The sequence below is a fragment of the Trachurus trachurus genome, assembly GCF_905171665.1.
Source record: "Trachurus trachurus genome assembly, chromosome: 19".
Taxonomy (NCBI): domain Eukaryota; kingdom Metazoa; phylum Chordata; class Actinopteri; order Carangiformes; family Carangidae; genus Trachurus; species Trachurus trachurus.
In genome coordinates this window covers 24,720,250-24,736,946 of record NC_139913.1, presented here as the reverse complement: position 1 = coordinate 24,736,946, position 16,697 = coordinate 24,720,250, and the positions used below count along the sequence as shown (strand labels likewise).

The window sequence follows — 16,697 nt, the reverse complement described above, 5'->3', positions numbered from 1 at the left end:
TTAGTTTTATTCTCATATTCATCTTTGCATATTTCCTGCCTTTGTGATTCAGGTCACTCTGCAGAACCACAATTAATGCATTAATAAAGTGGAAGGCTGCAGCTCTGCTATGTGAGATATTATCAGAAGCTTCGCTAATGAGCTTGTTCGCTCATAAATCTGTCACAGAGCCAGGTTACATGTGAGCTGACCTCAGATGACAGACTCCCTGTTGACAACATGCAGTAAAAGCATCTCATTAGTCTCACTCTGAGCCCACAACACAGTGTAAATGTCTCTATTACACATATAGTTTACTGTCTGATCATTTAATCACTATCACAAAAACATACCAATAGTCACACACTAGGTGGTGGCATCGAGGATCAGTCAGCACACCTTTGATGATAGAGAACAATATACTGAAGATATAAAGCTGCTGCTGCCCTATATTTCTCTAAGTGTGTTACAATACTGTCTGACTTCACTACACTGTCTGTGACACTCAGGCCCAAGCCCATCCATTTCTACTGATGACATAAAACTTAAAAAAAAACAACAAAAAAAAACAGGTCACAAACCTACTTTCTTAAGTGGCTGGTTTCAGGCCGATGTTACTTAACCAGGTGTCAAACATATAGTAGTATTTGTTGAAGCCTATTTTTCAGCTGTGAAAATGGTGTGCTCATGGGTAATCACAGTAATAGGATAGTGTATTAATTGCTTGTCACCAAGTGCAAAGGTGTGACATATCTGGTCTGAGATCTATGGAAAATAAAAAATACATTTAATTTCCAGATCTTTTAAATGTTATCTGAATATGAGCTCTTTTTTTCCTTTTTAAGGTATTCATACTAGTAGGATATCAGAAAAGATGACAAAAACATTATTTATAGTGTCCATACACAACAATGAATATAAAGTATAATACATGTGGTTATGTAAATGCCATTAGACACAGCAGAATGACCTGGAAAAACATGAAAAGCCAAAGCGGTGTATATAACAGGATCAGCCAGTGACAATGAAGGAAGTTGCTAAGATGATTTACATTCCCTGTTGGTGCCAGCATGAATCGTAACACAAAATACAACTCATCATTAAGGTGCCAAGATAGTAATGTTGTAAAGTTAAGTCATCACGTGGAAACATTTATGAATCTGTTTTTAAACACAGAAATGTTTAATATGAGGTATGAGCAGATCAATGTGGCATTTATTAATAAATACATTTATAATTATCCTCCTCCTCCACCATCACCAACTCGCTGCCTGCTGTCTCCCCCCTCAGCCTCCTGCACCCACATCCTGACAGCATCATTAACCCCATGTGATTCTGGCTTCTGGGGGGCCAAGCACACACACACACACACACACACACATCAACACACACATCAACACAGTCTCAATAAACACAGGTGAAACATCACCAGGGAGTACACCAACCATAAAATACAGAAGGTTCCCACAAATACACGTCAGTGGTGTCTTCAGGAGCTGAGCCGTGGCACCACTACCTCTTTTCGAGCTATATGATATAACACATTGATCTAAATATTTCTTTAAAAGTAACCACATGCCTCAAGTAAGCCATGAGGATTTTTGAGTCTGAATGATTAGATAACAGTCCCCATGAACACACAGCTTCTTTCAGCAGCACAAAAAAAGGCTTTTAAAAGCTTTCTGCAGGGCTTGTAAACCCTGCGCCTCTTATGATGCTCATATGATGCATGAAGCTGACACTGGTTAATTGTTACTGACCTCTCTAAATTAATTGCTCACTCAACATGACTGGTTTAATTGTAAATAGTTATGAAATGATGTCGGCAGTGTTGTTAGGCTGAAAGTTTAAAAAATAAAAAACTATCAGAGGGTTTAGTGAAGGAGAAAATCACAGTTTTTGCTCGGTTTTAATTGTCTCGTCACTCTGAGTGGGCTCGATTTAGATCATATCGTTGAAAGAGATCAAATATTATTTCCAGTCAGTGTGACAGCACAAGCAGGAATGCTAACTCTGAAAGAGTTGTGTTTTATGGTGACTAGGGCTTGTTACCTGAACACATCATACCAGTTTGTCTCCCTTTTTGCTGCTCAACTTCATTTTCTTCTCTGCAGAGAAGCTCAAAGCTAAGAAACAGGAAGGTGAAGCTTCAGAATCAACTTTGACCTTTGACCCCATGTCATTGTCAACACTATGAGGTCAAGCTACTAAGTCAAGTTGAACCTGTTCTACTGCCCCTTTCTTCCAGTGTAGAAAACCTGCGTGGAGATACAGTATGTAGGAGGGAGCTGCTGCTACTGGTCAAGAGCACTACGCTGGGTTTATTCCTGCGTGAGAGCAGCGAGGGAGCTGAACGGTGAATTACAGCAAAGAGGTGTGAATGCTATAAATGTAGCCTCTAAGCAAAGGTCAAAAGCTTTTCCAAAGAGTTTGAGGGGATCATTTTCAGAGAGGAGAAAAAAAATTTAATTTGGATTTTGGTCATAAAGGCTTGATTCACCCAAATTATGCCTATTGTCACTTTGAGCAATCTTTCTCTGAGTTTCTGCAGCAGAGTGAAGGCAACAGAGATATCATTTGAGATGCTCACAGAGCTGTAGACACTTTAAATATTCAGTAGCAGCAACACATCTGTCCATGCTGTGATGGATGATTATTCCACACTGTCAGGTCTCCATGGGCTCATTGTCTACAGGTAGCACTAGTTAACAATGGCCTTAGTCAAGATTTTTTGAAACACTGAGATCATGAGTGCAAAAGCAGGAAAAGCTTTCTTAATTGATTTTCTGCACATTTACACCAAACGGGTTAAGTGAGAGTTTCCCTTTGCTTTTTGTAAAGGTTCACAGACAAACTCAGCATTGGATTATCTATTTTGTGTATTTCCTGGTGGTTAGGGGTTAGGGTTAGTGGGGTGACATTTTGATTTGCTGTTCCGGGTGCCACTGGTTGTTGACTAATTCATGTGTTTAACCACCACAGTGCTAAGAAAGGACTCAGTGAAGAAATGTTTTTTTTTGTTGTTGTTGTTGCACAAATCAGACTTCACACTCTGTCTTCAAAATACACCGAACTTGAGTCGGACTGTTAAATACTCACTGTCTTGGTTGAAAATAAAAAACAACAAACACCAACCTGCCTAAATGAAATGCAGATGTTGTCATCTGTGCGTGCGTGGTGGAGAAGAAGAAGGAAAATATGTATAGATTATTTGTTTTATGAAGTTGAACCAACTTAATACCACAGTCTATATGTGTTTATGAGCTGTAACTAATGGCTTTCTTAATGGTTAATAAATCAGCTGTTGATGTCTACAGACCAGTGGTATAAGAAATGCCATGTTATGAAAAATCCTTTTGCCTACATTATACTTAGAAAGCCTTTAAAAGGGAGCTTTGATAAAGTGGTACCCAACTGTTTAACACTGGGTGTTAAAGGGATAGTTCACCCAAAATTCAAATTTCACTCATTATCTACTCACCCTCATGTCGACTAAGAGCTGTGAGAATTTTCAGAGTCCTCCGTCCCTTCTCTGAGTTACGGGGGGGTCCACGCAGCAGTATTTGTCCATATAATGGTTGTCAATGGATACCAACTTTCTTCATTCAAAAAGACACACCAAAAAACATCCAAATACCTCCATACTGCATTTCTCATGTCGGGGCTTCAATACAAGAGGGACATTACAGACGAGCAGTATGGAGGTATTTGGATGTTTTTTGGTGTGTCTTTTTGGACGAAGAAAGTTGGTATCCATTGACAACCATTATATGGACAAATACTGCTGCACGTACCCCCCCGTAACTCAGAGAAGGCACGGAGGACTCTGAAAATTCTCACAGCTCCCATGAGGGTGAGTAGATAATGAGTGAAATTTGAATTTTGGGTGAACTATCCCTTTAACCTAAAGCATATTGAGTGGGGTTGTGTTTAAAGTCACGCATAGGTGGGAAAACTACAAGGTGTCACTAACCAGCGCTGAGCCAACCAGCAGCTGCTGTAGTGACGCAGGATGCAAGGAGCCGTTTAAACTCTATGAATGAGAAACCTGTTACTGAAACAGAGTTCATGCATTAACCTGACCTTCTGGACTCTGTTTGACCTACGTTTGTCAGACACCCCCTCATATCTCCTTCACTGAGACCCCTCTGCTCCTCCCCATGCAACTAGCTGGGAGTGCTCGAGGAGAAGACGTCCACACCCTCAGATGAGCCTCTGCTGCTCGGGGTCGGGCCGTGTCACAGCCTGTGGCGCTGGGTCGTCAGGTTCATGAGCAGGCATGCTGATGAGCACAGAAAAACAAGCAGCACGGCGGCGGCGGTGTCATCCGTCTCTGTGTGCAAGCCTGTGTGTCACGAGGGACGGTGCAAAATGCTTAACTGCTGGTGAAGATGCCTGTCATTGTCTTCATGTTTCAACGTCTCACAGTTGTAAAATTCAGAGGGGAATGTAGACAGGGTTATTTCTCCTCCTACTCTCAAGTATTAAGATGAATTAAATCAGATATGTTATCAACAGAATCTATTCTTTATCATTTTTATAATTATTATCGTATAAGACCTAGGCTATACAGTTTTTTGTCTCCACTGTTATTTGTTTGTCTTGTCCCTCTTCCTCTGTTATGTAACCATGTTTTTGTTTAAACTAGACCGTTTACAAGATCCGTCTGTCAGCCGGTCCACGCCTGACGTTCCTCAGCCTCTGTGTCTACTTCTCCTCATTTTGTTGACATCTTGATGTTGACCAGTTCAGAGCTAATCCTGCCTCATCCTGCAGACCACAAATCATCAAGGCTGGTGTTTTGCACGATGAGCTGACCTGCATGCTCTGTGTCTGTTCGGCTGTGAGTCAAAACATGTTTTACAGTTGTTTTAAGATAAGAAATGTCTGTGTAATGCATGCTGCTGCTGTGAGGCAGAGAGCAGATCTGTGGTTGGGCCTGACCCCTGTAGCTGTGGAATGTATTCTTAGTGATAAAAATATAAAATGGACAAGTGGAAAAACAAATATTGTTTGTGATGGCAAATGATGAAAAGAAGGAAATCCCTGTAGTTCATAATGTCTTGGTGAATTCTGGAGGTCCATATTTGGCTCCTCATGTTCCCAAAGACTGGCAGATTTGTCAGAGATCACAATCACACACAGTGTTGCATCAGTTCTGCAGCCAAACTTTCTAATCTCAGCCTCAGTCAAAGTGTTGTGTGTTCATTCATGCGCATTAGTTTATCAATCAGAAGAAACTGAGACTGTGTGTGTCTTCAGCTGTTGTTTATGTCCTCAACTTCACTCTGAGTATCTCAGTACAATTTCTCTGCTGAGCTGCCTGATTGGTCCCGGCGAGTAGTGATGTCACAGCCTCGTTTGACAACCCCGGCCGGTGCAGCAGCTCGCGCAGGCTGAGGGCGAGAGAGGAGCCCCAGATGGAGTTGGCGGGCGACCGGGGCAGAGCTGTGGGAGCTCGTGAGACCGCGACACACCTATAGGACAAGGCTGCCTCGCGCTGCGTGGATGAACCGGACCTGGTCCCGCACACAGCGCAGCAGCCCGTCATGGGGGACGGCGGCGCGTCTCCTCCGGTAAACTTCCAGAACGGCACGGGGCGCGAGGCGCCGCACGCGCCGGGGTCGGAGCAGTGGATGGCGGGGATGAGCCTGCTGATGGCCCTGATCGTCCTGTGCATCGTGTTCGGGAACATCCTGGTGATCGTGGCCATAGCCAGGACGCAGCGGCTGCAGACTCTCACCAACGTCTTCATCGTGTCTCTGGCCAGCGCGGACCTGATCATGGGTCTGCTGGTGGTGCCGTTTGGCGCCGCGCTCGAGGTGAGCGGCTCGTGGCTCTACGGCTCCTTCTTCTGCGAGTTCTGGATCTCCGTGGACGTCCTCTGCGTCACCGCCAGCATCGAGACCCTGTGCGTTATCGCCATAGACAGGTACGTGGCCATCACCTCGCCTTTCCGCTACCAGAGCCTGCTGACCAAAGCCCGGGCCAAGGCCGTGGTGTGCATAGTGTGGGCCATCTCCGCGCTGGTCTCCTTCCTGCCCATCCTCATGCACTGGTCCCGGGACAGCGTGGACACAGACTGCTACGACGACCCCGAGTGCTGCGACTTTGTCACCAACAGGGCTTATGCCATCTCCTCATCCGTCATTTCTTTTTACATTCCTCTACTGGTCATGATATTTGTTTACGCCCGTGTGTATAGAGAGGCGAAAAAACAGCTGAGGAAAATCGACAAGTGCGAGGGCAGGTTCCACAACACCTTGACCGGCCTCACCTCCAAGTGCAAGAAGAAGCCGTCTAAGATCCTGGCGCTCAGGGAGCAGAAGGCGCTCAAGACTCTGGGCATCATCATGGGGACGTTCACCCTGTGCTGGCTGCCCTTCTTCATAGTCAACGTGGTGCGGGTGTTCTGTGCCGAGGTGGTGGACAAGGACCTGTTCGTGTTCCTAAACTGGCTGGGCTACGTCAACTCCGCGTTTAACCCCATCATTTACTGCCGGAGCCCGGACTTCAGGAAGGCGTTCAAGAGGCTGCTGTGCTGCCCGCGGCAGGCCGACCGCAGGCTGCACATCAGCTCCTGCGACCTGACGCGCTGCTCCGGGGGCTTCGTGTCCTCTCTGGAGCCCGGCGCTCTGGGGATGTGGTCGGACTGCGCCGGCTTGGACAACAGTGACAGCAGCCTGGTGGGGACCGCAAAGCTGTCTCACTCAGAATCACAGCTATGAGGGAAACAAAACATTCAACTTTCACTGAGGTGGATTACAACAGCCCGGGGAGAGAGAGACGCACAGCGCGCAGCAGCAGCAGCAGCAGCGCGCGCTGACTCCTGTAGCTTGTGCGCCTTTTGGGCGCAGGAATGTGCGAGATCTGTTATTGTAGAGCGTAAGTGGGTCGATTTATTTTATCATCTAAGAAAAACAAACAACAAATCACTAGAATAGCATCTGAAAGCCATATTTATTTTTCAATAGGGTTAGGGTTAACCCTTCAGGACCAACGTTCCAAGATGCGCAAATTCCCCGAATCCGTTAGAGATGACCCAATTTGCTAGATAATAGCCACCTTAAAACAACACTTTGATGCATCTGATGAATCATAATGATTGTATGCACTTTGCCATAAAACAGGTGTCAAAGCACTGACACGTTTGCCAAAGAGCGCGCACACGCTCCTGTGGTTTATTCCTGATGTTTTGTTGGTTTATTTCTTTATTCCTTATTTTATTGGATCGTTTATAGCCTATTAAGGAGGATCATCTATTAATGGGAGGCGGGTATCCTATAGGTTAAGCCCAGGTTCAGTTTCTTCTTGAATTGACCGCTCAGGCGCAGTGTAATAATAGTAAAACATGATTGTAATTTAAAAGCATTGGACTGGAGCGAAGCATTTGTCGGAGTGACTGTACTGTAGTCATGTAGTGATCACAATGTGTTTTTTTTTTGTTTGTTTTTTTACCTCACAGCCATCGGCAAGTGCAATTTGTACGACAGGTATTTGTTTATATTAAACATTGGTGTAAAAGTATTTATTCTGCGCTGTCTTTTACAACTACGCAGAAAGCCGTGGGTCTGAATCCCACGGACCTTTGTACATATATTAGTCCTGTGGTGTTTAGTACTCAAGTGGGGAATTTGAGCCTCATCCTTTGTCTTTCTCATTTCTACATGCTGTAGTGAGGTGGCGTGTCGACTCGTGTGAAATAAAAGGAAGTGTCATTGTTACTTACTGTTTAAGCTTCATTTTCTTGTTTTATTCTTTTAATTATTTAAAGTTTACTGTAAGTTTCACTCTTCATCGAAAAATAAGGCATGAGGAGAAATCATTTCTTTCTTTCTTTTTCAAGTAATTGGTGAGACAGCAGGACATGCAGAAGTTAAACAGGTTGGACAGCATTTGTGCACACATGATGGGATGTAATTTTCTTCTGTGCTGGACTTGCAACTGGAATCTGATTGGCCTCTGGAGAGATGAGCCATGAAATGTGATTTTTCTTTTCTTCCTTTTTTTATTATTTTAATTAGAAAATTGATTTCTACACTTTCATACACAGTGGATTAATAAGGTTTTGCTTTAAGTGTTTACATGTTTGCCATGCATTCAAGGTAAACATCTGGGTTACTTTAAGCAATGTGCACATGCATTATAGAGCACACAATGAGAAACTGAACTACGTTGTGGTTGAGTTGATCCAATTTTCTTAAGAAAATAATATTTCTCTTAATTAAAATGTTAAAGCATTGTAAGTGCTTCTCATTCATATTAAATTGCACTACTGGATGAATGCATTTGTCTATGTCAGTATTTTAAAATGCATTTTGCCACAGATCAATGTGACTTTTCTTTCAAAGTTGTATTGCACAAAAAACAATACAAAGGTTTCATATCAGACAAGAGCCTGAAAAAATAGAAAATATCTTGACTTTTAGTCCTGGGTACAATAATGCAACTATGAAGCATCTTTCTTTGCCAGATGCTGGGATGTGGGTTTCAAACCCCATATGTCACATATAGGTTGTAACACACTAAATCTAAGATGAGGCAACCCGAGCAATGTCGAGGTTGACTTGATTTGAATTTGAGATTATTTCCGAAGCCTTTAAATATTTTTCCTAAAGTCATCATATTCAAACGAATGGTACGTGTCATCTTGTTTATGATTGGAAATATTTGTCTTTCCTTGGTCAGTCCTGTTAAGACACTCTGGAATCCAACTGATCCCTTTGTTTTTAAGATACATAGAAACCAGTGAGGACAGATACCATTCGCATTTGATCACTGCATTTTTCACAAGCTTTGAGATCCTGTATAAAATGTTGTAATAAACATAATGATGAAGTGGCTCTTACAAAAGAGATTTGCCGTCCTTTCTGGGGAATATTAATCAGCCCTTGAGCTGGGTGTCTTTAAAATGCATTAGCATGTGTCCTGCTAATGATGCTCTCCCAGAAGGGCCGAGTCGTACATTTCAATTAGACCAGAAAACTGAATGGAACTGAGCTCAGCTGTTTTGGCTAATGAACATTGTTTAGATCTGATTGGCTGAATTAATGTGCGTGAATGAGACCCAGCTTTTAGGGGGAAAAATAATAACAGGAATGAAGCCAGTATCACTGATGGCCTCCTGGCATAGTCCCACTTCATTATTAAGCATTGTTTGTTTGGCAGGAAGTTTGTGTTTGGGCAGATTAGCAGTGGGCTCACAGATGGAGAAGCTAATCAGCGGCTTTAAGAATAATTGTTTCAAATTGCTTGTGTATCAGTAGGCATTTTAACTGCTCCAAGTCAGAGTAGATAAATTGATATCAACATGACCTCTGCAGTAACAGAGGTTACTGTTGGTAAACAGAGGGAAATAGGGGCATGTCAATGGCTCTCTAGATTTAATTAAAAAAAAACGTCTTACTAAAGCTCTTTAAGCAACATTTTATGTTTCCCTTTTCAATGAGTAGCCTACAAAGTGTAAAGTGTAAAAACAAACAAGTTATGTTTTTGGGCGGTTATCGTATTTCTTGGCTAAGAGCATTTAAAGGAACTATTTGTTCATTTTAATTCTGGTCCATAGTTCGCATTAGTAGCTGTTTACTTAAAAGTTAAGAATAAACACTGAGATTTCATCAAACTTAATTCCTTTACTTACCGCATAGGAAGCTGTCTCTGAGGATAGAAAGCAATGCCACTGTTAAATCTAATCTGAGTCATGTCTTTTCTTCTATTGAAATTAGCCAGCTAGCCCCAGGCCATCTCCTTGCTGTCTATCCTATTTACCGTGAAGCATCAAGCTATGTGTTTTGGGAGGTTATACGTATCCAATTATTTATTAGCTATAGGAGCGGTAAAGGGAGCTATTTTTTTGTTTTGATATTGAGACATACACTAGTCCTTTCTTCTACTGAAATGAGCTAGCATGGGCCATTTAATTCCTTATTGACAGAAAACACACTGTAGCCACAAATCTGCCCTGAAGATAGCTGTTCTTGGAAGGCAAATTATACCTATTCCAACGATGGCCAAACCTCTTATCAAGCAACAATCACCACCACCTGCTCCTGGCAAGAAACTACATTCAGGGGCAGAAAAAACCTACAAACCTCTTCAAACCAAGCAGCAGAGACACTATGAGAAACTGTTCTCAGCAAAGAAATAGTAGGTGGTAGTTCTACCTACTGTAGATAAAGAAATGTAGCCAATAGATGTAGCCGTTATGTTTGGATATCAGGTCTAGCAGCCCTGCTAACCAGCTGCCAGTACAGGCAGCTACAGGTATGGGGTTGATAGCCTACCAATCCTGAAAGTGAAATAGAAAATGCCAAATTATGAACTGTATTCGACCCCCTGTTCAAACTTGCTCATAAGGAATATGGGGGCAATTGAAACAACTCAACCAACCATCCATAAAATATCAATATTCCCACATGCTCATGCACCTTTATACCTAATTCAAAAGTGGTTTCACAGCAGAATGAAATCATTTCCCATCATCTAGCCGACACTGCGTTCTCTCAGATCCACTCAGCAACAGGTGTGAGGTTTCATTCAGTTATTAAATGGACTGCGTCTCCTCTCGTCCAGATCATGAATACTGTATCTGCTGCCAACCACCTCCTCTTGCCATCTGCACATGATTAAAAACCAAGACAAACATCATCATCGTCATCAGAGAGGATTAAAAACATTTAAAAAGATGGGATGTCTCACTTGATAATCTCCATAATCTACTCTTTCCCCCCAAAATGTTACTGTGCTACATAACATGTTTTTTCATTGCAGAAGCCACTGAACAACAAGACGTCCAAATGCTGATTCAAAAGCAGAGAAAACAACACACAAATCAAAGTTAACTGAAGGAAGGTAGATAACTCATGATGACACTTACCAAACTGCTTCAGTGGATGGGGGCAAAACAATAGTATTTTGTAAACAGAGGTGCAGAGAGCCAAGAGAAACATGTTTATCAAACACTATACTAGTGTAAAATACTATGCAAATACTGTCATTTTCCTCAGGAGGCAGTTGGAGGGGAGGCTTTATCTCTGAGGAAGAAAAACAAAACATTTCGGAAGGTAAGAAATGTCAGCACCTGGTGGTAATTATTGCTGATTGCTAATGATTACAACCTTATCAGACCCCAGCGGATGTGCCAAATTTATGCTGGGAGAGCAGTGTGTACATTTTGCAACCCGTAGCCATTTTTATGTTGTGTAAAATCTATGATTTGGCCACATTAAATCTAATGAAAGTGTATCATTACATGAAAAAGGCCCATATATTCAAAGGTGATCCAATTGATGGATTCAGTGGACATCTGGAGAGCAAGGAAATCAAACTGTAAACTGGCAAACAGTAAGAGTTGAATTCCAGCTCACTGTCTCACTGTATCTGTCTCATTGATAAAACTCAACCTCCAGTGTCTAATAAATGCCATATAAGATATAAATCCTGCTGTGATCCCCCCCCCCCCTCTCTAAATCACACTGTGACTGTTGAGGTGTGGTGCCAGAAAGCAGGTGCTTCACCTCGTGTGTCCATCTGTTTGGATTCCCACGTGAACTTGGCGCAGAGTCCATCTGCTGTGCCTGGGCTAGCTTTGCTTTACATGAAGACGATGTGAATGTGGTCATTCACACTCAGTGTTTGTGTTCACCTCAATAATGTAAGATGATGTTGTACTGTTGTAAGAAAAATGAGCATAGGACATACATAAATTTAGAATCACTGGCACTAGTCAGAGAAAACATGACTAAGGTAGGCCTACATTTTCTGTCAGTGTCAAATCCAGTAAACACTTCAACCCAGATTTCCAGATTATGATAACCAAATGATAAAAGAGGCTGGTCACAGATGAAGAAAAAACATTACTTTTTAGATTAGACCTTGGCATAAATGAAGTTGGGACGGTAACAAACTCCAATCAGCCCTAGAGTGCTGTAATTTTACACATGATGGCACAAGGTGCTTATAGATGAACCACTTTGGCAAGAGGTGTCGATCAGAACCTCGATAAAACTGCAGAACTGAGGATGAACAAACTGGTTTCTCTTTCCAAATGAGAACATTTTGGCACAAGCTAGACATTGATGCACAATGGCTGCAAAAGCCAAGCTGTAACTTTCTCTCCAAGGAGGTGCTAACCTTCTGAATCTTAACCTTTCACAAGCTCCTAAACTTGAATCCCAATAAGCTGATGATTCAGTGTCTGATGGTCCCAAGGGGAACTTTTTTAAGCTTTGAGATTTAGTGTTACAAGAACTCTGTGTGCCAGCAGAGATTGTATTGTTCATCTTGTTTATTTTTCTTGTCTAAAGTTAGATCAGTTCACTCCCATGCCTGTCCAATGAAAAAATGAAGGTACAGCCTTGAGATGGTTGATACCTTAGTTTAGCATAAACACATGAAACAAACAGAAACAACTAGCCTGACTAGCCTCTGTTTTCAGTTGTTATGCTAAGCTAAGATAAACTATAACATAAGATAAACTAAGCAAAGGTGGCTGATAGCTAAAGCCTTACATTTAACTGATATGCCAGTGATTCTAGGACCCCCTGGAAGACGAGATGATGCATCTCAAGGGGTTATCCCTTAATAAATTTGAAATTTGATACCAATCTTCTTATGAAATTCTCAGCATGTAAACAATGTCAAACTTTCCCTTTAAGTCACCAATATCTGTAGCAGATTATCAGAAGATTGGAAGTGACTGCACGGGGTCCACTGGGTCGGCCAGCACGGACCCATACCGTGCCCAGCTTTCAGTTTTTGATCAAGAGTTCCAGGTCGTGGAGATCTGATCACTATCAACACACATGCAAGTGTTTTCAGATACAGATGTGCTTTTGCAGCCGCCTGCTTTCCTCAGCAACCTCTGTGTTGTTGTGGATTGCTCTCCTCTTCGTCTGGACCGTGATGCTGAACAGACTGGAAGCCTTATTGAGGAACTTTCCTTGCAAAGCCTCTGCATCCCACTGTACCTCCAGAGGCAAGCACCTTGTCTGATGCAGTCGCCGACCAGACCCCTCATTCTCTCTTCCACTCAGAAGCCTGGTCCACACGGCCCTCCCTTAGCTCGGCCAGCTCCAGCATAACAATGTCCTTATTTGTTTCTGATACGAGAACAATATCAGGCCTGAGGTTTGGGTGGGAGCCAGGTCCGCTGTCAGTTGCCAGTCCTGAATTGGGAAGCCCTCGTGTTGCCTTTGATACTGCTCTTGGTTTCTCTCCAGCTCTGATGAAGATGACAGTCTGCTTTTCTCTGGTTTTAACCGCTGGCAGCTGGTGATGGCATTGAAACTGGCCTTGAGCACTGGCCATGCCACTTGCAAGACTGACCTCCTGTCGGAGCTTTTAGACAACAATCCAAAAATATGTTTTAGGACTCCTTTCTTCTTCTAAGGGGGGTTGTTGGTGTTTCTACCAAGCCCCAGGTCCCCTAATCCTATGTGCATCTTTTAAACACTTCTGGCCGGATGAACAGTTTTTCGCAATAACACTGCAGCTCTAGAGGTGGACTTTCATATCCATGGTAAGTGGCTTCACAGACAGTTCAAAGCTGTCTGAGAGACCATTCTGAGTCACAGAAAGTGCCCCTTTGCTGACTTCCAACTGACTTGAGGGTTTTTAGCCCTCACAGTAAAGGGCCACTGTGTCACAGCAGTAAAACATCGCAGTGGTGCATCAGATTCCTGAGGCCTCCTCAGATGTTTTTCTGGACTTCTGCTGAGCACCTCAGTTTCCTGCTGCTCTAGACCGGCTTAACAAGAAGAAAAGGTGAAACTGGTGAGAAACATCCTTAACTGGAGAAGGGTATACATGCCAATACAATACTGAAAATATGGTATTAGTGAAAGCCCAAGCATAACCAGAATCTATTTCTGTGTATAATGTTTAATAGTTTAGTCCAGTGATTCCCGAACAAGGAACAACTACCACTGTGCAAAGGAAACTAGGTGGTTTTGTTTCTTAGTGAAATACTGGATGATTTCTATCTGAAATGTTAAGAAACAAAAATGTGACATGGAATGGAAATGAAAACGCAGTGCACTCTCTACACTAACTGGTGAACTATGAAAAGCCCTCATCGCACCCATGGCCATCACTACATCTACCTTTCTTTTTGCATTTAATAAGAACTTAGGCTCAAGGCTTCTTCCTCTTCTCTTGACTTGTCTACCTCCAGTGTAAGAAGACAAGACAATCTCCAGACACGAGGTTGTGAGTATGAATGTAAGTCAAGGGAGTTCTGGTTCAAACATGAACCGAAATCCTTTTCATTCACAAAATGTTCTCAGCTGACACTTGCTGCGCTGTACTTTGGGTTTTATGAATCCCAAAATATGAATGAACATGACGAATGTACTGCAGCACTACAGGGGAGAATGATCCCTCTCATTTTCCAGCTCTGAGCATCTGAGGGAAGGAGCCGGAGACCGTCACACGATAAAAGCATTACCAAGTGACTCCACTTGATCTGATGGGATGGACCAGATGGAAACATGAATATTCCCAATTAAAAAGTCTATTTTTGTACACAGATTTGCATAATTCTGACTCTGAAAGACAGTAAGTGGAATGTAATTACACTCATGATAGAGACCAATTGATATTCAGACTGTTTTATCCTGATGTTGCTGCTGTAGTTGGGTAGCAGGAAACAAAGTAAACAAAAAAACAGACCAATACGGACAGGACAGGCTTGTTATCATACCTTGGGAGCTACTGTCACGCCTGCTGCCGCGTCTAAAGGACACAGTCAATGCTTTATGAATTCAAGGGTGGTCATCTAAGCTGATAGCAGAATCTGTTATCAGAGGGCTAAAAATAGCCTGCTGGTAACCGTTGGCCTGAATTGGATATTTGAACCTGCTGCAGTTGCCTGTAGAGAAGATGGGAAATTTCAGCCATTCGTGACAAGAATGCTCAAGTGAGGGAACGTGTTATTGTCATGCCACATGATGTATTATTTTGATGACAGGTGCTCTCAGTCTCAGTTGGTCTGGAGGCGTTTTTCCAATGTTTGCACATGTGCATGTGTGTGGGCCAGAGTACCAGGGAAAAGCTCATGCATGTGTGCAGATTGACAGGGTGACTAAGGGTCTTGTTCAACTACACTGCTTTTATTCAGCTCATTCTGATCCCAAACAAAGGATGTAGTACCTACACAAAATACCCAGAGGGAACAGGAGCAGAAACAATCATTTTATTAACTGAAGGTACTTAAAGGAGCATTATCGCAAATACAGCAGTAATAGCATAAAACAAACTGAAATATGCAAAAGATGGGTCAGGGGGAGCCATAACTAAATTTACAAAAAAAATCGCCAACAGTATAGTGTCCGTGGGGCAAATGCAGCATTTGTCTTTGTTATGATCCAAGCCGGCCCGGCGCTTGCTGCGTTCAATTGCACTCGGAACTCGCAAATCCGACCTTCGAACCGGAAAAATGCAACAGTAAATTGTAATGTAGCAGTGTTAGGCTGCTTACAGTCACTGAATCGTCCCACTGCGGTCTGCACGTCACACCAACGATCATACATTTGTAGGAGGAAGTTGCTGTTGTTGCCGTTGTTGTGGTTGTGCGCGAGTAGAGCTGCCGCTTCCACTAGCGAGTTTTCTTTTTCCTTTCCCGCGATTGCACGTTCATTCAGCCTGGTGAGGGAGGAGGAGGGAGGAAGGGGGGGGGGGGGGGGACTAAACGAGGCTGCTCTCTCTCTCTGACAGCTGCCCGCTTGTTTATATCTGATATGCTCCGCCTGGCTCCATCTAGTGGCCGAATTAAGAATTTGGATTTGCGATAATGCTCCTTTAAATAATTGATTTATGGATTTATGAATTCAGTCTTAAAGGGACAACGAGGAATTTTGGAAAAGCGAAGTGTTTTCACACTACATTTATGAGCCTCCGCGCACACCGTACATTTCTTTGACCGGTGCAAGACCTATGTGCAAGACAGACTCATGTTTTCATTCATCAAGAATTAAAGTCAGATGTTCGAAGACGATCAGATACCGTCGTAGTTCCGACCATAAACAGCGATTCGGCGGCGTTATTATCATGACTCGCCACGAAACTGAAAGTAAAGAAACGTTGGTCGGCTCGACCAGCATTTCCGCCAACACTAATAATAACAAAATAACGATAGAGACAAAACGATATATTTATCGAAAATGGGCCCATTAACAAGTGTGGGTAACGTAGATTCATCCACATTAACATGAGACTTTTTTATAACCAAATAGAAACTCCTCGTTGTCCCTTTAAGAAAAAATAAACATACCCAGTTGCAGCTGCTCACTTAGGAGCATTTATTGTTTTTCTTTGTCGTATGTGATATTAAACAATTTCAAGACCTTGCCTTTGCCACAGATATACAGTATATGATGGGCAGTTTTGCCATTTTCTAACATATTATAAACCAAACAACTAGTAGGTATCTAATTAATCGACAGTGATATAAAGGTTAGTGCCAGCCCAATCTGAAACCTTCACTTTATACAGTATCTGTGACCCCAGTGCCCTTAACGAACTCAGTGACATACAAGAACGATGCCGTCCGTCATGTTAAAATGATAGGTTGTGGAGGAAAGTTCACCTTTGACTTGTTTTCCTCTGGATTTTGGGAGTATTCCCCTCACGTCTGGCTCCTAAATCATCACAATGGCCAGCTGCTTTGAGTGACAGTGGTGCAGTGATGTCCACGACCTCAAGCAATGCTGACCTGGCTG

General features: G+C 42.8%; 1 protein-coding gene across 1 annotated transcript; it reads left to right on the top strand.

The window, feature by feature from the left end:
• Window positions 1-5,528: 5,528 nt before the first annotated feature.
• adrb1 (adrenoceptor beta 1) lies at window positions 5,529-6,707 on the top strand (the record flags this gene model as incomplete). The annotated part of the gene is made up of 1 exon (XM_083993615.1): window positions 5,529-6,707. The coding sequence occupies one exon, from the start codon at window positions 5,529-5,531 to the stop codon at window positions 6,705-6,707; it is 1,179 nt and encodes a 392-aa protein (XP_083849741.1).
• Between the last annotated feature and the right edge of the window lie 9,990 nt (window positions 6,708-16,697).